At 47.7% G+C, this 22,706-nt stretch overlaps 1 protein-coding gene across 1 annotated transcript in view; it reads left to right on the forward strand.

The window, feature by feature from the left end:
- The window catches only part of Gask1a (golgi associated kinase 1A), a 56,598-nt gene extending 35,006 nt beyond the window's left edge, over positions 1 to 21,592 (forward strand). The window contains exons 2-5 of the mRNA XM_076869486.2: positions 244 to 1,539; positions 18,581 to 18,703; positions 19,864 to 19,967; positions 20,561 to 21,592. Of these exons, the coding sequence (XP_076725601.2) occupies positions 244 to 1,539; positions 18,581 to 18,703; positions 19,864 to 19,967; positions 20,561 to 20,771 (1,734 nt within the window). The 3' untranslated portion in view covers positions 20,772 to 21,592. The remainder of the gene's footprint in view (positions 1 to 243; positions 1,540 to 18,580; positions 18,704 to 19,863; positions 19,968 to 20,560) is intronic.
- Positions 21,593 to 22,706: the final 1,114 nt, after the last annotated feature.

A 22,706-nucleotide genomic window follows, 5' to 3' on the forward strand; every position in this document is an offset into this window, starting at 1 on the left:
GAGGAGAAGCCCAAGCCTGTGTGCAGGTGTTTCCTGCAAAGGCCTGTGGAAGGCAAGGGCAAGCCAAGCTGCCCAGACTTTGCTCTCTCTCGAGAGCAGCTAGCTGTCCCTCCACCTGGGCTACAATTTCTTCACTCTTCCCTGCACCTAGGATGCTCCTTTGTTCACTGTCGCCATGGTTTTGTGGGTTGCGGCTGATGTCTTTCTCAGTCTCAAGCTATCTTTTCCCACCCCATCCCCCAGGCATCTTGGCTCTGGAGAAGGCTGCGTGGCAAGAGGCGCTCAGCGATGGCATTCTGCCTCTTGATGATCCTGTCTGTGGTGGCTGTTAACCGCTTCCCCCCAGAGCATCTAGCTGCTGGCCCAGACCCTGGTCCTATGGATCCCCAGGGGGAGACTGGCACCCCTGGGCCCCACATTCGCCAAGCTCTGAGCTCCAGCCGTAGACAGCGAGCAAGGAACATGGGATTCTGGAGAGGCCGGGCTTCGCCAAGGAATTCCATCTTGGCCTGTGCTGAGAAGCAAGGCCACAGAGGGCAAATGGACAGAAGGACACAGTCCCCAGAAGGGGACACCAGGCATTTGGGGAGGGCCAAGAGGGCCATTGCTTTGGCAAGAGATCTGAGAGTCAGTACCCAGCATCTTGTGCGTCTGGGGGAGCATGAAGTCAGAGGTGCAGGAACCAAAGCCCTGGGACACCCCTGGCACAGCAGCCCCATCAAGGAGACATGGAGAGAGATGGGTTTCCTGGTCAATCCACTCACAGGGAGCAACGGGGCAGCTCTTCCAGCCTGGAGAGCTACTGCTGCACTGACCCTCCCATCCTCTCCAGCAGCAGGCAGGGATCAGCTGCTGGGAACTGAAGACAGAATCTCAACTGGTGGGGAACAAATAGGGGACCACACCCCAGGCTTGGGGGCTCATCAGTGGCCTAACTCTGTTGGGGAGCTGCAGACGTCCATATGGTGTGATGCGAAGACCCCTGGGCTGTTGGCCAGCACCAGGACTGCTGGGCAGATTCCCCCATGGCTCACAGAACATGATGTGCAGACCCTTCGGATGTTGGCCCAGGGAGAGGTGGTGGGCAAAGCCAGGGTCCCCGCCCATGGGCAGGTGCTGCAGGTTGGCTTCTCTGCCCAGGGTACCCTTCAGGACATGTCTCCTCCCAGCTTCAGCCAACTCTGCTCCCAGGGGCTCTGTGGTCTGATCAAGAGGCCTGGGGACCTGTTCGAAGTCCTTTCCTTCCACGTGGACCGTGTGCTGGGTCTTCGCCGGAGCCTGCCTGCTGTGGCCCGGCGCTTCCGCAGTCCCCTGCTGCCCTACCGCTATACGGACGGTGGCACAAGGCCTGTCATTTGGTGGGCACCTGATGTGCAGCATCTGGGTGACCCAGATGAAGACCAGAACTCTCTGGCTTTGGGCTGGCTGCAGTACCAGGCCCTGCTGGCCCGTGGCTGCAGCTGGCCAGGCCAGGCCTCGTGCCTGGGCATCCACCGTGGGGAGTGGGCACGCCTGGCACTCTTTGACTTCCTTCTGCAGGTAGGTGACTCTTCCCCTGGTCCTGGTTTGTCACTGTATGAATATGTACACCACAGAAATTAACCAATGCTTCAGATCAGACTATCTTTTATTCCTAGAGAATGGGTTGTTAAGTGTTTACCAGCATGCCACTGTTTATAATTGTCAACAATGATTCAAGATGGTTTTGTATAGTTTAATAAAAGAAAGAGGAAGAAACAAGAGAGAGGCAAAGAGAATAAGAGGAGAGAGATAAAGGATAATAGCAGTTCAGTGTGGGTACCAAAGAGTGCCTGTGGTCCATGCCATGCCCTGGTGTTGTTGTGTTGAAGGGAAGAATGGGGATCCTAGGGAAGGTTGGGCTCTTAGGGCATGGGATCTAACTGGGGAGTCTGTCTATCTATCTATCTATCTGTCTGTCTGTCTGTCTGTCTGTCTATCTATGGTACCAGGGATTGAATACAGGGGTACTTAACCACTGAGCCACATCCCCAGCCCTTTTTATTTTGAGACAGGGTCTCACTAATTGCTCAGGGCCTCCCTAGGTTGCTGAGAGCTTTAGCTCTTTATTAACTGGCCTGTACCATTGTGGCTGTCTCAGTTTTTGTAAGCTGGGAGTCAGTTGTGGACTCACACATGCAGAAACACAGCTGGAAAGAAACATAGACAAAAATTAAATAAAGCTCAGCAAAGGTGGACATGGGCAGTACATGCACACTGGGTCAAGTCCCTATTTCTGTAGAGACCTTTACTGAAGATAACACTAGCTCTTAGGTTCACCTATGGAGATGAGTAGACAGGCCATAGGACAAGATTCAGGGTCACAGCCGGGTAGCCAGGGACAAATATGCCATATTTGGTTGGTTAGAAAATTCTTAGATGAGGACTGGGGATATAGCTCAGTTGGTAGAGTGCTTGCCTCACGTGCACAAGGCCCTGGATTCAATCCCCAGCAACACACACACACATAAATATTCTTAGATGACACATAATACTTTGGAGATTTCCCATAAAAATCTAGCTTTCTTTAAAATTCAGGGTTGTTTAGTAACACTGGGCCTCCATTCCCGAAGCTCACGCTGAGTAGCTGGAGGCTGCTATACTGTCCTTTTGACCATGGGCCTCACCGCCTCATGGTCTAACATCCAGCTCCTCCTGCCTCTGTGGCCCCTGGAATATAACAGACCTGTAGGTGCTTCTGGTCACAGATTGGCCGATTCCCTGTGGTCCTTCCTGTTCCTCCAGTCTGTGTTCCACAGCTGTTTTGTGGAGGAGGAGTCATGGAGCCTGATAATCAGGAGCAGGGGCTTCAGTATCCCATAGACTTGGGCTAAACCCCTGTGCCCAAGGCCACTTGCCACCGTGTGAACCGAGCAGATTACCTCACCTCTCCCAACCTCATTGTTGTCACCTCCACGATGGGATTGGGTATCCCATCCTCATCCCCTCAGGCCTGGCCATTTTAGTACATAGTATCTCCTACCATGTCAGCAGTTCTATCTTCTGACTTGCTCTGGGCCCTGCAGCCGGCTCTGGCCAGTGTGTGACACCCTGGAAGTGCTGGGAAATTAGTGCTCTCCAGGGGATGTGACCATCCATCCAGGTTGGGGTGGGTTTCCCAGGTCACAGGACCCTCCATGCTGGAACTGGGACATTCCCAGGTAAATAGGGAAAAAAGCTGGCCATGCCACCTCCTGAGGCAGCCCTCAACCATGACTGATGGGAGTTGGTGTAAATGCTCCATGTGCATGTTCTGCACATCTCAGAGTCTCCTTCAGGATTGAAGCCCAATTATCACTAGGGGTAAGGCTGGCTTTCCCTATCTTGTCCCCCAAGTTCTCTACTTATATGTCTTAGAGTTAGTGCACAAATAAATTGCTTTCAGTTGAATCTTTGTCTCAAGCTCTGTCTCTGGGGGAGCCCAGCCTATGTCAGATGGTAACACAGACATTATACAGTTTCTGCACGTGAAATCCTTTATGTAACACACTTTAATGCACTCAATGCAGTACCTGGAGGGTACACACTCAACCATCAACAGGCAGCGAGCCCAACACTTGTCAGGGATTAACTCACTTGCAAATGAGATATTACATTTTTCTCTATTTTAAGGTTGAGAAATTGAGCCCAGATAGGTTCAGTTACTTGCCTAGGGTCACAGCTGGTGGACTGAGTTGCAGCCTGGACGATGGAACTCAAGAGCTCTCTTCATTGCAGGGTCCCTATTCAGCTGGCCATGAATGAGGGCAGGAAAAGGGGACACTTGCAGGAATGTCCTGGGGCCTCGGATCTGAGGCACAGCTCCATGCAGAGGCCCAGTCCCAATCATGTGCTTGAGGCTGCTTTCTGCTCCACACAGAGTCCCTCTGTTCATCTCCCAGGGTTGCAGCATGAGCGTCTTCCTCGCTGCCAAGCCCTGCTGTGGGGACAGAAGTCTCTGCAGCCAAGGCACACACAGGTTGGTTGTGTGGTCAGACACAACCCAGCTGGGCCTGCGCCACCTCTTCCCGGGCTTGCTGGACACCAGTCAAGTCAAACACCCCTGTCTGGCTGACACCACTTTCCTAGAAGCCACTGGCAGGGCTGCAGATTGTGGGCTTCTCTGCCAGGAACCTGAGGTACCTTCTGACCCTGAGCTGGGTATGAACCTACATGCAGCCCACTCTGGGGTTGGTACACATACTCATTGGTTTGGTTTTATTCTATATAATCCTTATTTTTTCTGTTTCTGTTGTGTCCCAACATACCATTTACCTGGACATGGAATATACATGCACAACACACACACACACACATCTCTACATGCCCATAATCCATATATATGCTTCACAAATCCCTCATAACACTCTGCAATTGTTAGTGATTGCTACAATAATGCTTTATAACAAAGCTCCCCCAAATCCAATGCCTTAAAACTCTAGCTTTCCCACCCCTCTTACTCCAGGGTTTATGGGTCAGTTAGGCTCAACTGAAGTTGGCTCCCAGCTGCGGGTTGGTTTCAGGTTTGTTCTTTATTTCTCCATTCTGGGGCCAGGTGGGAGGAATGACACTACCACAAGCAAACTCTTCTCATGAGAACTGAAGTTCAAGTGCTCAACCAGACTGCAAAAGCACACTTAGGGTCTCTGTCAGTGTCACACATCTGTTAATAGACTTTTAGCCAAAGCAAGTCAATGGCCAAGCCCAATATCAGGGAAGAGAAGTACACTTTGCCCAGAACAGAAGGAGGAGTGAATATTTATTGGACAGTCATCAGGTCAATCACATACACTCCTCCCCAAAGCATATATTGTACACTTATGCACAAACTTTATGTGCCCACAGGCACACATATGTATACACCATTCACCCCATGCACTCCCTACGGCAGTGAGACATGGCCCCACTGGGGCTCAATCTTCCTGGGTCCTCAGAGGAAGAATGCAGAAGGTGCTTCAGAGTTGTCCCATCAAAAGCCAAGGAATCTGGGCTATTTGTCCTCTAATATGTAACTGTCATTGGTTGAAACCACTCCTGGGGGCATTGACTTCCCGGGACTGGCAGCATGTACAAGCACACACTAAGAGATCATGCTCCTGCAGGCAGAGGATGGTCAAGGCAGAAAACTGCAGGTGTTTATTATAGAGAGCACTGGAGCCTGCCTGGGGAACCGTGAGTGCTCAGGGTGTATGCATGGGGCACTAATAGCTTCTGCTATTCGTGATGAATAAGTCAAAGATACGTTTCAACTGGCCAGTATGACCAGGACTGTGCTCTCAATTAAGCAACTAGTTTCTCTGAGAAAGATAAAGCGCTGATAGGTAGTGGAATATCCTTCCACCTTACCCCATGCTGTGTTGAAGGAAGAGGTTTGACTAAGAGAAAGCCTAAATGGATCAGTGAGAAATCAGTTTTACTTTAATTGTTAGAAATACCCAGGTGCCGCAAGAAATCAAACACGTGCTCTAAAGTGGATAGGCAAGGCAAGTTTTTGCCCTCTTGTTAGCTATTAAAACCTGGTCAGCAAGCACACCTAACAGGCAGTCCCTAACCCAGCGCAGCCCTTCACCCTGATTGGAGGAGCTCAGGTCACAATCTACTTGATTGGCTCATTTTAAAATTGGGGCAGGCAAAGGGAAGGGGGATAATTTAAATGGCTAAATTCGTTCCAATTAAGGCTATATTTTGAAAATGAGCCGCAGGGCTTTTCTCTTTCTCACATAATGAACAAAATGGACGGGGAGTGTGTGTGCACGTGCCTGTGCCTATAAGGAGGAGGTGGCTCAACGAGCTCCGGCATCTACAACCACAGTTGCAGTCTCCCTGGTGGAAAGTGGAGTCCTCGTCTTGGGTCTTGTACTCTTGGAACAGTTGAGATGGTGACTGCACAGCCAAGCTTTGGCTGGGAGGAGCCGTGACCTTCATTCTGCTACACTAACAGATCAATCTTCAGGGGAGCCAAGAGGCTCTCCACTCAGGAGGCCAGGAAAGAGGGACTTGGGACTTGGGACTTGGGACTTGATGGGGGATTTGACATTATCAATCCCTTTTTTTTCTTTCTTTCTTCCAAGGGGCTTCTTATGTCTGACTCCTCTCCAAGAGGACACGTGATGGCTGGACTGGGTGGGTGAGCGGGAGAATTCTGGCAGACTGTGAGCCGGTAGTGTTAAAGCATAGAAGTCATTCTGCACCTCTGCCTGTGGGACAGACGGTCTGGGCTGCCAGCATCCTAGTGCAGGTGGTAAAATCCCCTGTCTGCAGTTAAGGGCTGCTCCTGGGGGGTCATTAGCTCCCTGGCAGGGCAGGCGTGGGAAAGAGCCCTGTGGAAGCCACATGGCACTGGAAGTTAGAGGGAAAACTTGCAAGTTTGCCCACACGGTCAAGTTCAGAGAGCACAGCTCTTCCACAACCTAGTCAGATGGTGTATTTCCCTGCCAAGACCAGGCAAGGTCTTCTCAGTACCTGATTTATCAGTACTTCAATCCCCATGGCCTCAAGGACCTGCATACCCCATCTGTTTGTCCTCTCCAGCTCCATCGCTCGGCTCCTGGCCTTGGTCAGTTTCTAAACACACAGCTCCAGCTCGGGCCAGGCACAGAGCCTCTTCTCCTGGCCTGGAGCCTCCTTGCTCTGACTGGCTTGTAACTCCTCCTCTGGCCTCAGCTCTTCCCACCTCCTCCTCCCCCATTGTTCGTTCTCTTTCACAGATCCTATTCACAGCTTCCTTTCTGATTCTATTTACAAATAATTATTTGTTCACACATTCTCTTTCTCTTTCTCTCTCTTTGTTCAGTTCAATACCACACCCCAGCACCCAGCACAGAGTCAAGCCCTCAGCTGGTCTTAGATTAGCACTTTCTAAATGAAGGAAAGAACAAGTGAACTTACAGGGTCTTTGTATGATTTTCTAAGTGCTGCTATGCTCTGCTTCTCAAATATCACTTCTTTATGCCTCAAAGGAATTCCAGGGCTTTCTACAATTCTCTTAGTCCGCCGCCGCTGTACAATCATAGAGGTTGAAAACAAGACAATCATGACCCTGGCCTTCTGGCAGCTAGTTAACCTAGACTCCAGAACAGAAGATGGTGCCTGACAGTGCCTAACACCGTCCCAGCACCTGCAGGAGCCACCCTACAAAGGGGGAAATGGGCTTAGGAGGTGTTTTAGCTTTTTTTTTTTTTTTTTTTTTTTTTTTTTTTTTTTTTGCTGCTGTGATTAAAAGACCTAACAAAGACAACTAGAGGAGGAAAAGTTTATTTAGGGACTCACGGTTTCAGAAGTGTCAGTTCATAGCTCCATTCCTTAGGGCTCAAAGTGAGGCAGAATATCATGGCAGAGGAATGTGGTGGAGGGAAGCAGCTCAGGACAAGGCCAGGAAGTAGAGACTCCACTCACCAGATACAAAATATATACCCCAAAGGCATGCCCCCAGTGACCTACCTCTACCAGCCATACCCTACCGGCCTTTAGTTACCGCTCAGCTAAATCCCATCAGGGGGTTAATTCACTGATTAGGTCAACTCATAACAATTATTTCAATCAGTGTTCTTGCACTGTCTCACACAGGAGCTTTTGGGAGACATATCATATCCAAACCACAAGAGGAGGGCTGAGAAGCCTGCCCACTGTCTCACAGCCTTTGGTGTTGGAGCTGGGATCTAACCCAATGCAGTTTGGCCACAGAACATCAGATGTTCCGTCAGACAGGAGCCCAGATTGGTGAATCCTGCCAACCTGGGAAACATGATGGTAGCTAATATTCATAAAGTACTTACGCCTGTCTGGCAATACCTGTTGCAAGCCACACATACTCATGTGTGTCCTCTGGCCCAAGATGGGGGATGCTATGCTTGTTCCTCCCCGTTTTACAGATGGTGCAGCCAAGTACAGAGAGACAAGCTGCCTGGTCACGGATGCTGGAAGGTGCCACTAAGCATCTTATCATATATTTAAAAGCAGGATCTAGATTAGGGTGAAGTGTGATAGGCAATTCTATCATGGCTGCCAATATTCCCACCCACCTAGCAATAACCCCCCTCCCCTGAAGTGTGAGACCTGTGAACAGGAGGGAGTATCACTCCAGGGATCAGGTTACTGATCAGTTAACTTTGAGTTAATCAAAAGGGAGGTGGCTCTAGATGGCCCTGACCAAATCAGGTGAGTTTTTCAAAGAAAGCAAAAAATCTCATAGTCTCTTGCTGACCTTAAGAAAGAAAGTGAACAGCCTGTGTTGAGTTGCTATGGGGAGGGGTTGCTATGCAACAATAGAAAACTAATTCTCAGGCAAGGGAGGTACCCCAGGAATTTAAAGGGCTGGTCCTCTCAGCTCTGTGGTTAACTCTACCTTTGCACAAACCTGAAAGTTAATGATTTCTTTAGTTTTTGTTTTATCTCTAATCCTGCCTTCATCTAAAAGCCTTTAAAAACAACAACAAAGCAGTCCGGGGTGGGTACTGGGAATTGAACCCAGGGGTTCTTAACCACTGAGCAATATCCCCAGCCCATTTTATGTTGAGACAGGGTCTCAACGAGTTACTTAGGGCCTTGCTAAGTTGCTGAGGCTGGCTTTGAACTCATGATCCCCTGCCTTAGTCTTCAGAGGCTCTGAGATGACAGGTGTGCACCACCATGCCCAGCTACCCCACTTTCTGTTGGGTTCTTGGTCTTTTTTCCTAACAATTTAAAGAGACTTTTGTAGATTACAGAAAGTGGTCTTTCCTTTTCTTTGTAGTGTAAATCTTAAATTCAATTGTCAATAGCTTTGTGTATATATTTTTTTTTTGCTGGGCAGAAATTTTTAAAAACTTTACATTGTTGAAATGATCAAGCTTTTATCTTTTGACTTCTAGGTTTGTGTGTTGTCTTAAAAGGCCGTTTTTGCTTCAGAGTTATTTTAAAAATTCCCTCCTGCTTTTCATAAGTTTTGGATCCATCTGGAAGTTATTTTGGAGTAAGGATAAGGTGTGAAATGACATTTTTTTTTCTTTTCAGATGGCAGCCCAAATGTCCCAGCACCATTTGTTGAAGATTCTGTCTCCCCCCCACCCCCTCATCTGAAATGCTACCGGATAGCATTTCCTTATGTATACAGATACTACCCGTTAGCCAATTTCCTTATGTATGTACACTTCTATTTCCCAGCCCTTTTCAGTTCCAGGAAAGGGTCTATTTATATGCCAGAGTCACACTGTTTTAATTACTGAACTTTATACTTTATGTTAATAACCAGTAGGGCTTGGTCTTTCTCATTGCTCTTTTTTAGAATTTTCTTGATATTCTTGTATATTTTTTTATATGAAATTTACAGTCAGCTGTTACTTCCATCCCCTTCCTAAATCCTTTTGAGATTTTATTGGAGCCAAATTAAAATTTTTGTGGACTGATTAAAAAAATTACATCTTAGAGTAATTCTAGCCAAGAACAGGATATGTATTTGTCTGTGTTTCTCAGAAGTGTCTTGCTGTTTCTTCAGCTGATCTTCATTTTTAGGTTGGGTTATTCCTGGCTACCTCATCTTCTTGTGGTTACCACAAGTAGGATCTTCCCTTGCAGTATATGTCCAGGTGGATCACCGGATTAAATAAGCCTATTATTACTACATCTTAATTTCATTACCGTTGCCTACTAACATGGTCTTCTAATGGTTGTTCACTTTACCCTCTGGGGTTTTCCATCTGTTATGAAAGTCATTCTGTCTTCTCATTTCCTCTTCTTTCTAGTGTTTCACCATGACTTTTTTTTTTTTTTATACTGGAAACTGAACCCAGGGTGCTTAACCACTGAGCCACATCCTCAGCCCCTTTGATTTTATTTTGATTGCTAAGTTGCTTAGGTTCTGGCTATTGCTGAGTCTATCCTTGAACTTTTTTTTTTTTTTTTTGGTACTGGGGATTGAACTCAGGGACACTCGACCACTGAGCCACATCCCTAGCCCCCCCTCCTTTTTTTTTTGTATTTTATTTAGAGACAGGGTCTCTTTGAGTTGCTTAATGCCTCACTTTCGCTGAGGCTGGCTTTGAACTTGCAATCCTCCTGCCTCAGCCTCCCAAGCGGCTGGAATTACAGGCTTGTGCCACCTGCACCCTGGTAGACTTGAACTTTTGATCCTCATTCCTTAGCCTCCCGAGTTGCTGGGAATACAGGTGTGCGCCACCACGTCTGGCTCTCATGCTGGCTTTGAGTGGAGATAGGAGAAAGCATTCCTTATTCCTGCTTTGTTAAGAATTGTCAGGGATGGGTGAATAGTCAAAAGCCTTTTGGGGATTTGTGGAGGTCGGTGTTTCCCCTCACGGTGTTTCCCCTCACTGTTTCACTGGGCCCCTTCTGTGAAAGCTGTTTAGATGACAACTCACTCTAGCTTTCCCAGTTGGAACCTGCCTTGCTCTGGTGGATTTTCCTTTTCGTGGCTGCTGGGTTTGTGTTTAGAGTTTAGAGTGTTGTACAGATGGCTTTTTAGATAAGCAGTAGTTCTTATTATAGCTCTCAAATCCCGTCACCTGATTCCTAACCTGGTGCTGAGAATGTGGCGTTGGGCATGAGGCTGATGAGCTGAGGTGGATCAGTTTTTCCTTCCCTGAACCTGTCGGGGAAGATGCTGTGTTGGTCATGGAGGGAACCTGGCAAGGTGGGTCTCTAGAGGAGAGTGAGAGAGTCAAAGTGGCACTGCCAGCCGGTCAGTCACTGTGGTCCCAGCCTGATGCCTCCATGGAGTAAGAGGCAGGGGTTGGAAAGGGAGCCCCACATCCAGCCACGACGCAGCTCTCTGACCCCAGGTAGTGAGCCTGTCCAGCCAAGAGCCACCCTTTCCATCCTGTGGATCCTGTGACTGCCCCAGGTTGGGGAAAGATTCCTACCAGGGTCAGTAGGTTTCCCTCTGGAATCTACCAGACCTGGATCGACACTGGCTGAGGAACCCCAGAGTTGGCTGGGGAGCCTGGTGGGTCTTGTTATAGGATTAGGGCCATTCCCATCCCCTGGGCTGGGCTTCCCCTGGACCTTCCTTTCCACCACAGTTGGGCCTGATGTCCGTCCTTGGCAGACTTCAGTGCCTTGTCCCATTCAGATATCCTCTTTGGGAGGTGACCACGCTAGGCCACCCCTGAAGCCTGGGTGGGGAGGTGGGATGCAGTGGGCAGATTGTGAGTACCATCCTCTTGGGAAGAGCCCACTGTGCCCTGTTCTGCACTTCATTTGCTCTCAAATTCAGAGTGCCTCAACTATGTCCTGGTTAGGCTAAGCACCTGTGGGGATCAGATTGAACCAAGTTTATTTTTGACACTCAAGAGCTTGTGATGCTGATGCTAGAGAACAACGTTCCTGCCACACTGTCTGACTCAGTGGTCAGATCCAGACCACCCAGGGTTCCAATCCAGGCACCACCACTTCCTAGTTGTGTGAACTTAGGCATAGTCAGTCCCATGACTCAGTTTCCCCTCTTGAAATGGGGATACTAACAGTGTCTATTTCTTGGTTGCTGGGAGAGATCAAACAAGTTGTTCTGGGTAAATTGCTCAGAACGGTACCTTGGAACAGTGTAAAAGCTTTGTGATGTCTTAAATAAAATTAAACAAAAATCACATCATGATTTTGCAACACTGTTAGTTTGGTTCACCAAAAGAAAACTGCAAAGGGTGGTTATCATTTCTTTGAGTAACACCTCTTTTTTTTTTTTTTTTTTTAAAAAAAGGGGGGGGGGGCAAAGGATCAGATCCTGAAAGAATGTGGGAATGAAATTTCAGCTCCATCCTGTTTGGCTGCTGATTTGCTGTCTCAACCTAACTTCTCCTAGTGGAAAAAAATAACCAGACTGCGTGGCAAAATAATCAAGCTGGCAGTTCTGCCGGCTAAGCTCTTCCTGTCAAACATTCAAATGGGAGTAGATTTTGGGAAGCCAAAGCTGTACATATGATAGGGGCCCACATTCCTTATAGTTTCCTCTGGAAATGAATGCTGCTGCAAGCTAATTTCCTACATGGAATGGCCTGGAGATAGGTCAGGGAGGGTTGGCAGGACCAGAGGGCCTTGTCTGGCCTTGTATCACAGGGCATGAAGCAAAAACCAGAGCAGTTACTGTATTCTAGTCTGACTAGAGCTGCCCTGACATTCCATTTCCTCTCCCAGCATAAAAGAACTCGGGCATTTTTGACTCACAGATACATTGTCCTCAAAACAGTAGACCTGCTCTTGCTGGTCCTGATGTCCGTCCTTGGCAGACTGCAGTGCCTTGTTCCATTCAGATATCCTGTTTGGGAGGTGACCACGCTAGGCCACCCCTGAAGCCTGGGTGGGGAGGTGAGATGCAGTGGGCATGTTGTGAGTACCATCCTCTTGGGAAGACTCCACTGTGCCCTGTTCTGCACTTCATTTGTTCTCAAATTCAGAGTGCCTCAACTATGTCCTGGTTAGGCTAAGCACCTGTTGAAGAAGGAATGTGGGAATGTGTCACACTCTGGCTCTCAAGGTCTGTAGCTCTGTGTCAGCTAGGGGAGGCTTGCCCTTCCCGGGAGCCCAGAGACAACTGAGAACTCTCCATCCCCTACTCTATGCATCTATCATCAGCCTGTGTGGCTCTCAGAGAAGTCCCTGGGAGTGTCACTGCTCCATTTTGTTGATGAGATAACTGAAGTGTAGCAAGGCCAATACCTTCTTCAGCTTAGTGGAGATAGTGAAGATAAAATGGAACCAGGATTTATCCCTAGAAGGAACAGACTAAGAATGGTTTTAGCACTTTTAAATGGCCAAAATAAATTAGAATTTTGTACAGGGTACTGAGGATTTAACCCAGGGGTGCTTTACCACCGAGCCACATCCCCAGCTTTTTTTTTTTTTTTTAATTATAAGATGGTCTTGCTAAGTTGCTGAGGCTGGCCTCAAACTTGTGATCATTCTGTCTCCCAAGTCACTAGGATTACAGGCATGAATCACTGCACTGACTCAGAATAGTATTTTTTGATATAACAAATTATGTGAAATTCAAAATTCGGTATACATAAAGTTTTATGGAACACAGGCATGTCCATTATGTATCCATAATACACACAATAAGCACACCGGTGGCAGAGTTGAGTGGTGGTGACAGACTGTACAGCTTCCAAAGTCTTTAAGTATTTGCTCTCTGGTCCTTTATGGAGCAGTTTGCCAAACTATACTGCCAACCCTATTGGCAGCCCTTGGAGTGATCTTTGCTACATAAGGACAAGTATGAGTGAAAGCATGGAATACAATCTGTAAGCAAAAATAACCAAAATGGGAACAGACCTCAACAGACCAGAAAGCTTTCTCTATTCAGCAACGGCGGAATGGCACATTTTCAGGGGAGAAAATGGCAACTGGTTACAAGATGGGTCTTTTTTTTATATATATAGATTTTAATGATAATCATAGCAGAATGTTTAGGGTGTCTTAATCATTAGAGACTTAGAAGATGCCAGCTGGGTAGTCAGGAAACTAGTTGTGCAGGTTCAAAGACTAAATTGGGAAAACTTAGACAATACCAAAACTTGAAACCCATTGTTACTGGGATGAAAGTCCACAGCCCAGAGCCCATTGTTTGCCTTCCCCTCCTCCCCTCCTGGATCACACTGTCCTCTTTTCTCCCTGGGGGCTGTCATTCCCCTTTTCTTGGAGGATGTTATTTTCCATGTCCTTCAGAATCTCCCTTGCTAGGTTCAAGGACAATATGGAGAAATATGGTGATATGATTCTAGCTTTAGTGGACTTGGAATGAATTGGAGGGATGGGAGGTCTCTGGTGGCTTGCTGCAGGGCCCTGTCCTCAGGCTTGTCCTGGCCAGTCTTTTAATTAGTGGTCTGAATGAGGACTTCCATACTGCAGGAGACCCAGCCGTCTGCTCTGTGCTCCTTCCTCGGCTCCAATTTGACTCACTTTCCACCCACTCCTAGATTGGGAGAAGATGGGTTCAGGGATCAGTTCGTCACCATCTTCCACTGACTGTTGTTGGGCTAGAATGAGTATGTCGATGTTCCCCAGTTTGGCAGAAGGGAGGGATTTCCATGCTATGGCTATTGTGGGAACAGGTCCCTTTTCTCTCTCCCAATCTTTCTTATTGGACACCAAAAGGAAAGTGGACCCACAGCAGGCCCCTGCAGGCTTCCTAAGGCAATATGGGGACGTTGGTAACATTGTGGGTGGTAAGTAGAGAGTAGCAAGAAACCTGAGCCCTTATCATGGTGCTACAGAGCTGCTGAATCCACCCTGCCTGCGCCATCTTGAGACTTCCTGTGAGTGGTCTTAATTCTCCCACTGGGCTTGGGAGACTTTGGGTCTCTACCTAGCCAAAAGCCAAGGATGTGAGAATATCTGAATACTGTAAAAGATTTCCCCACCTGGCTAAAGATAGCATTTGAGTCTTGGAGAAGGGATTTCCCTGCCTCTTTGTAGTCCACCTGCTTGGTGACACCACCTACTTTCTTTTGTGACTATAAAAGCTCCTGTAACTTCTTCCACAGAGGGAAGAGCTATATCATTCCATATCTCTTCAAACTGTGTTCCTGGGTCATGGTCACTGATTTGGCTCAGAATAAACTATTGTTTTCTTAATCTCCTCAAAGCAGAGTTATTTTAATTGCAACTGAAGACCTGGATGAATGGGCACAAGTGAGAGTCTTGGACTTGGATATGTTTACTTGGGGCATGCTCCATAGGTATCAGCAATGTGAGCAGACTGGCAAGGATGCTACCCAGACTCAGCATCTGGAATCTGGCAAATGATGTTTCCACACGGCTGTAATCTGACCCTCCATAGAGCATTGTGTCCTGTGCTAGATGCTAAAGTTTGATTAAAACATTGATCAAGAAGTTCCTGGACATATGGCAGCAAATGGAGACTGTGAGGGGCTTCTGCCTAGATTTGGGGTCTTAACAAAAGCAGACCTCAAAACTAGGATCTGGGTTTATTATTTATAAACTACAGTAGTTCATTTTTAGGGAGGGTTCTAGGAAGCCTGGTGAACAAACAGGGAAGAGAAAGAAGAAGAAAAGTCCACCAAGGATGCAGTAATGAACGAGCCACCACTGTGGGCGAGTGAATGAGCGGCCACTGTGGGCAAGTGAGGCAACTCAGGTGGGGACCCATGACAGACTGTAGTACACTCCTGTAGAGTATCATTCCTCTAGGAGGGAGGTGCCATGGTATTTGTCACCAGCTCCCATAAGACATTGATTGAAGGTAGAAGGATATTAATTTTATGGCATTTTTAGTTTGTAGAGTTGGGAGGCCATATCTGTCCAGGGGCCAGAGGGCTCCCCTAGACTAGGGAGCTATATGATGGGGATCTTTCCAGGTTCATGGGTGGGTACCAAGATATCTGCGATAGTCTTAGAAACTAAGCATGTTTCATCCAAAAGAGAAAACTCAAGCCACAGACTTCAGCAATGTGAGAATTTGTTTTTGGTAAGACTTAAGAACTGGGGCTGGGGTTGTAGCTCAGTGGCAGAGCACTTGCCTAGCATGTGTGAGGCACTGGGTTTGATTCTCAGCACCACATACAAATAAATAAACTAAAAATTTAAAAATTATTTAAAAAAAAAGACTTAAGAACTTCAGAGAATGGAAGAAAAAAGCCCTGGGAAGCCTTGGGAGCCAGGAGCAGGAGTGAAGATGAGTGGCCAGGGGAACTTGACCCCTTTCTACCTTGTGATTGGGAATGCGGGGGACTTTGATGCCAACAGACAATATTCAGCAGGGAGGACAAGTTCTCCCACAGGAAAACCAGGTCCTCTAATGAGTGTGTGCTTGCCCAAGCAGCCCCAGCTCTCCTGTTATCCTGCCCCGCCTTGAAGCACAGGAAAGCCTGAGCCATTTGCAGAGGTCAAAGGAGGTCTCCATGGTCACTCATTATGGAATTAATTAATTTAATCTGGTCTCAGCCTTACTAATGAAGGCTGGAGAAAAGAATTCAAAATTGTGAAGGAGGAAGAAGACCCAGAGCCTTTCACCTTCCATGACAGCTGAGGCAGCAGCAGGCCTGGGTGGTGTCTCAAGGGTCCAATCTATTTTCTGTGGTCTAACCTGAGTCAGACCTGGTTGGGCTTTAGCCAGCACCACCATCTTGTTTCCCTGGGCCCATCTGCAGCCCACCCTGCACAAATAGGGGAACCCAGCCCATCATCTCCAGGATGAAGCACTCACTCATCAAATTCAAATCCCAGCTGTACCCATCTTGCATTTATGACCTTGGGCATGTTTGAGCTCTGGGATCTCAAGGGTCGAGTGAGGATAATAATGCCTTCCCTGCAAGGCTGCAAAGAGGAAGAAGCAAGCTAGAGATGGCAGCGGTGGTGGTAGTGGTCACCTGATGATGTTTTTTTCCCCTGATCCAATCAACTCTGCAACACCAATTTGGTGTCCTGACTGTCTACCCAAAGTCAGTATCTGATCCTGCAAGTCAGTCTCCATTCAGATGCTAGTTACAGTGTACTTCTGAGCAACCAGCTATGAAGTAAGGGATCCTCCTCAATGTGCAAAAAATGTGCAAAAAAAAAATGACTCTGAGAACTCAGAAAAACACTTTACTTTTATTGGTTTATTGTAAAGGGTACAAGTAAACATCCAGATGAAGAGGTGGACAGGGGGAGGTCGGGAAGGGCCCTAAGCGTAGCCTATGTCCCTGAGGATTTGGGGAGTGCCACCCTGCCACCGAGAAGTGATAGATGTGTTCACCATTCTGGAAGTTTTTGGAATTCGAAGCTCTCTGCATTGTTCAGAAGTCTTTATAATCCCATCTGCAGCCCGCATGACCCGCTTGGCTGGAGTCATGGGCTTCGTGAAAGTTCCCACCCCTGTTCACCCTGAGCAGCCACATTGGCAAAAACACAGATGTGACCCAAAGGGCCTCATTGCGGGTAATAAAATATTGCTATCACTTGAAAAATTCCAAAGCTTTTTAGGAGCCTTTTGCCAGGAATTGGGATCGAAGACCAAACATATTTTCTACTGTACCACAGCATCTCTGCTGAGGGATGCTCCATCATCGCTTCACTGGATGAAAATGGCTGCCATTTCTGTGGAGGGGAAGCCTGGACCTGTTCTGTGCCATCAGCACTAGGGTTGGGAATGAGTCTGGCTACAAGGAACTGGAGCCTCCTGACTGTTGGGGGAGGGAGTACACCCTCTTTGCCTGGGCTCTCCTCCCCTTCCTCCCAGCGTGGGGCCACCTGGCTTCCTGTACCTGCCCCCCTCGGCTGTCTTTCCCTCACCTCTGCCCAGATTCTTTCCTCTCTTACTTGGTGGCCCCAGCCCCAGGTATGTTCACTGGAGCTGGTTTGTAGGCCTGTTGCTGGTGTCTTTCTCCCCGGTGGTGTTCCCAGGCTTTTTAGTGTAGACCAGCCATTCTGCAGAGATGGGATCATAGCTTCCCCATGCAGTGCTCTTTCAGGAACTTGGTACACTTTGTGGCTGGAGAATTAGGCACCTGTGTGACTTATCAAGTGCCCAGAACTCAAATCCTTCCTCCCTACCACTGCCACCTCCTGGAGATTTAAGGAAACGACCCAGAAAAATCCCAGAGAGCTGGCTCTTCCTTTTTTTGTGTATTTTCCTGTGCCTCATCCCCTGATTTTTTTCCCCCCATACCAGCTGGAATTCAAAGCTCAGCCCCATTACCAGCACCCACTAAATAATTCACAGGGGTGACAGCTTTGTTCCAAGATGGAGTGACCGAAAGGCACATCTCACCCTTCTGCCCCCTGTGGCTCCCTGCGGCACCTAACCCCTCTGGATTCCTCTCTCCCTTTCTGCAGCAACAAACTGAATCTTCCTCCTGTCCCATGCAAAGCAAGTCCTTCCACACCCAGACCTCTTGAGAGCTCTCCTTCTACCTTAAGTGCTCAACAAGGTCGTGTGTTAAATCAAGATCCCTTCCTAAGAGGGGGAAAAGGTGTGAGTCTTCCCTACTTTGGAATCCTGTAAGTGATGGTGGTTCCCACTGGACACTTGTCCTGAATTCATCTCTCATCCAATCCCAAGCCTTCTAAAATTTCCTCCCCTTTTTACTATGGTCCTTCTCCTGTCTTTCTCCCCCTAGCAGAACCCTCTCCTCTGTCTCCAGAGGACTCTGCCACCTCTACTTGGGCCTCTCTCTTGTCAATCTCTAGGTTCTTGAGGCTCACAGCAGACAATATCTTCCTGTAGGTCAGGGCGAGGGCCTGACCCACAATCTTGTTGGTTTCTGACCCATAGGTCTCTGCTGCTGCCTTCTAAAGGGAGGATAATGCCAGGTGTTCTTATGGAACCCTTCTGGCCCACTCTAAAATGCCCAGTGTGTCCTCAAGGCCAGGGTTCAGGGGCAGTGGTGCAGGTGGAGCAGTGGGCATTGGGTGCAATCCATACCGAGCCATGAACAAACAGCTCCTGTTGGACGGAGCAAGCTGACCCGAGCAGCAAATTGGAGGCTCCATTCCTAGCTGGAGGTCAGCCATGGAGCTGACCAGCACAGAGAGCCACTGAGGATGGTCCCCAGAGAGGCCCAGTGTTGTGAGGGCACGGCAGGCCAGGTGGCCTCAGAGCTGCGCCTGCTGGAGGCAGGCACTGTGCCACCCCTTCAGAGACTGACTGTCCCTGCAGGTTCATGACCGCCTGGATCGCTACTGCTGTGGCTTCGAGCCTGAACCCTCAGACCCCTGTGTGGAAGAAAGACTCCGAGAGAAATGCCGGAACCCCGCAGAGCTGCGACTGGTCCACATCCTGGTATGTATCCTCTGCATAATAGCTCCTTGTCACTCCAGACTTGGGTCTTCCTGTCTCTTGCGGAAGACACTGTTGGCAAGTCTCAGAGGATCAGACACTACTGTTTCCCAATCCTGTTCTTCTTAGCAGCAGAACCCTTTGCCTGTATATTTCCTGGAATCTGCAATGAAGGCATAAAACTGACCAAATGGAGCTTTGAGGGTGTGGCTGAGGTGGGGTGGAGGTGGAACTCCACGGCCCCAGAGAAACTCCAGAGAACCCTGGGGGCTCCTGGAAGCAGAGTTTGAGAACAAAGTCTTTGAGTGGACTGGAGAAGAGGCAGAGAGCGGGGAAGCAGGGGTCCTAAAAACAAAATCTACTGACTTAAGCTTAGGTTGCTAGAGAGGATTGTGGGGAATTAGCATGGAATTTTGGAGAATGCAGGGGATGGAGTGTGTGCATGGGAGTAGGAGCCAGAAAAGATGGCTTCCAGTCCTAACCACACCTTATTTTTTTTTAAGGTACTAAAGAATTTTGTTGCTCATTTGTACTTTGGAAAAGGGTTTGGAGACACTAAGCTCTCCTCCTCTGGAAATAGTCTGATCAGTGCTTTCTGAGGATAAATGGTGTGAGTCACTTGTGCTTTTAATGATGCTCAGGGGATGCCAGGTGCTCGGGTGCAGGTGGCAAAGTAGGTGTGTAGGTGTACACACGTGTGTAGTGTGAGCATGCACGTGTGCAATTTCTCGTGATGGCCTGAGGAGTAGGCCCCTTTTGCACCTCCCAGCTCCCACTCATGCCCCCCGCAAACAGGAAGCAGTTCCTTGTCTTGTACGTTAGCAGGTGGTGCTGGGACTTAACTCTCTAGGTCCAGGTGTGAACCAGCCAGGCTACTTATAAGCTATGATCTTGTGCAAATTGCTTTTTTATTGCTTCTGTTAAATGAGGCTAATCCTAGTGTGTTCCTCCTAGGGTTGCTAGGAGGATTAATTGAGATCATGTTTGGGAAACACTTAGCATAGTACCCCTCAATCACAGGGACCATTTGGACAAGTAGGATGGATTGTGGGGACTGACAGCTCAGGGTCCCCAGCCCCTAAAGACTGACATTCCATAGGTGCCAGCTATCCTGCATCCTTACCCACCCCTCTCTGTCCATCCTCTCCCCCTCCCCCTGCCAGGTTCGGAGCAGCAATCCATCTCATCTGGTCTACATCGATAACGCTGGCAACCTTCAGCACCCTGAGGACAAGCTGAACTTTCGGCTGCTAGAAGGCATTGATGGGTGAGGATCTGAGGGGTTGGGTGGAGGCTCACGGAATGAGGCTCAATGGCCCTGCTGCAGACTGTGGGACCATGGATACGGAGAAAGCCACAGTCCATCAGACCAAAGTTGTTGGATCTGAGCTTTAGGAGAAGTGGGGAGCCCTGGGAAAGCTGACAGGGGTACACCCTGATATCCTCCTGTTTCTGAAGAATCAGTGGCCCTACTGGGGTCTGGGAAGGCTAGTTCTTCCCCTGCTGTGGGTGGGAGAGCTAGCCTGGGGCCTGAGATTCCCTGCTCACCCTTTGCAGGCAGCTGGGTCCTCCCAGGGCTTATTCTGGTTCTGCATTTGCCAAACAGAGCAGAGGAGAGCAGTCTTGATCCACCAGGCTTCTCTGTGGGATGGGGCCCATCTAGAAGATCTGCCCTCTGCTTTCACAGCACAGCAGGTCAAAAAATCCCCTGAGGTCGAGATGGCAGAAACGGGCCTGGGAACTTTGCCTGGTTCCTCCAGCTGTGCAACTTTGACAGTCTGCCTTCGCCTTTCATTGGAACTTTCTGAGATCACTTTTGCTTTCCCTTTCTATTGTGGGGTTCTGGGGACTTTGCTGCAGGTTTCCTGAGTCTGCTGTGCAGGTTCTTGCATCAGGCTGCCTACAGAATCTGCTGCTCAAGTCGTTGCAGATGGACCCGGTGTTCTGGGAGAGCCAAGGTGGAGCCCAGGGGCTGAAGCAGGTCCTGCAGACCCTGGAGCGGCGGGGGCAAGTCCTGCTGGGACACATCCGGAAGCACAACCTCACACTCTTCAGGGACAAGGACCTGTGAGCCCACGGCTGCCCAGACAGGGCCCGGTTGCTGGTGGACTCCTCACAGCACAACCCTTGGCCAAGGAGCATTGGTCTGATGGCCTTATTTCCTTGGGCTCACCCATCACAAGGACAAGCAGGAAAAGCCAAAAACCAGAGGGTCACATGGACGCCATGGACTGTTCCACCTGGCCGGGACAGGGGATGTGTGTTGAATTTTCAATCTCTCCACACTTTTTCCCTGCCTTCTGGGCTCTAGCTGTTAACCCTGTCGCACAAATAAACGAGGTTGATTTCGGCCTGAGATTTTAAAGCCAATAAAGACAGATGCTTTGGTTAAACTATACAATTCCTACCAATTATGGTTTTTTTGTTTAAAAGTGATAAAATAATCATGCTCACTAAGATCAAATTCATGAATAATAGAAACAAAGAGGACAATAAGTGAAAGTACCAGAACCTCCTGTTTGTGTGTATATGTTCTTTAAATACACACTACGTGCAAATAAAGAATTGGAATTGTGCTTTGCTTTTCAATCACACTTCTTACTTTTTACTAAATTCTGTATTCATCTGAACTGACCTCATTTTTATTGGTGAGTACATGGAACTCCAAGGCAGGAATGTGTCATATTTTATTTAGACATTCCCATAATAATGAACATTAAATGGCTCTATTTTTTTTTCTTTTTACAACAGTTATAAACAATGGTGCTGTGAACATCACTGCATGACATGAAATATTTGCCAGCTAGATTCCCAGAAGTGGGTTTCTGGGTCCAAGTTATGGGCATTACTTATTTTAAAAGAAATTGCTGTCTAAAATGTGCTGTCAATCTAAGAGGGCAGAGAACTGATTATTTCCCTACACCCTAATACTTGATATTCTCAGAGTAGGTTTTTTATCACTTGAAGAAATAAATTTATTCATTATAAACACCAATTTATTGTATTCAATTTTCCAATATCTTTGTATTTTTGTTTTTGTTTTGTGGTGCTGGGGATTGAACCCAGGGCCTTGTGCATGTGAGGCAAGTAAGCACTCTACCAACTGAGCTATATCCCAGCCCCGATATCCTTGTATTACATTTTTTAAAAGTTTTTGTTCAAATTGGTTAAACATGAACATAGAATGCATTTTGACACATCATACATATATGGACTATAACTTCTCGTTCTTCTGGTTGTACATGATGTAGAGTTACACTGGATATGTAGCACATAGGATAATAATATCTGATTCATTCTATTATCCTTCCTCCCCTCCATATCCCCTCCCTTCACTCCCCTCTATCTAATCCAAAGTACCTCTATTCTTTCCTAACTATGCCCCCTTATTGCGAATTAGCATCTACATATCAGAGAAAACATTTAGCCTTGGATGTGTAGGATTGGCTTACTTCACTTAGCATAATATTCTCCAGTTCCATCCACTTACCAGCAAATGCCATAATTTCATTCTTTGAGGCTGAGTAATATGTCCATTGTGTATGTATACCACATTTTCTTTATCCATTCATTGGACTTGGTTTTTATCTAAGATGGAGACCTATTTTAAAATCTGCATTTTCTTTTCTTTTTTTTTTTGTCCTGGGGTTGAATCCAGGCATGCTCTACCACTGAGCTCCATCCCCAGGATTTTTTTGAGATGGGGGTCTCACTAAGTTGCTTCAAACTTGCAACCCTCCCGCCTCACCTCCTGAGTTGCTGGGATTACCATGCTAAGCTGCATTTCTCTTATTACTAATGAAATGATCTTTCCATTTTTAGGCTTGTCATTTGCATTTTCTGTGGGTTGTCTTGTCTTCTGAAGGTATTTATCATTTCCTTGTTAATCTGGTAGAGATCTTCCAGTCTAATTAGTACAATCAATCTTTCCTGTTAAACATGTTATAAATGCTTTCTTCAAGTATGCCATTTGTATCTGTTAATGGAGTCTTTGGCCAATTGGAAA

This window comes from Callospermophilus lateralis, chromosome 1 (assembly GCF_048772815.1).
Source record: "Callospermophilus lateralis isolate mCalLat2 chromosome 1, mCalLat2.hap1, whole genome shotgun sequence".
NCBI lineage: Eukaryota > Metazoa > Chordata > Mammalia > Rodentia > Sciuridae > Callospermophilus > Callospermophilus lateralis.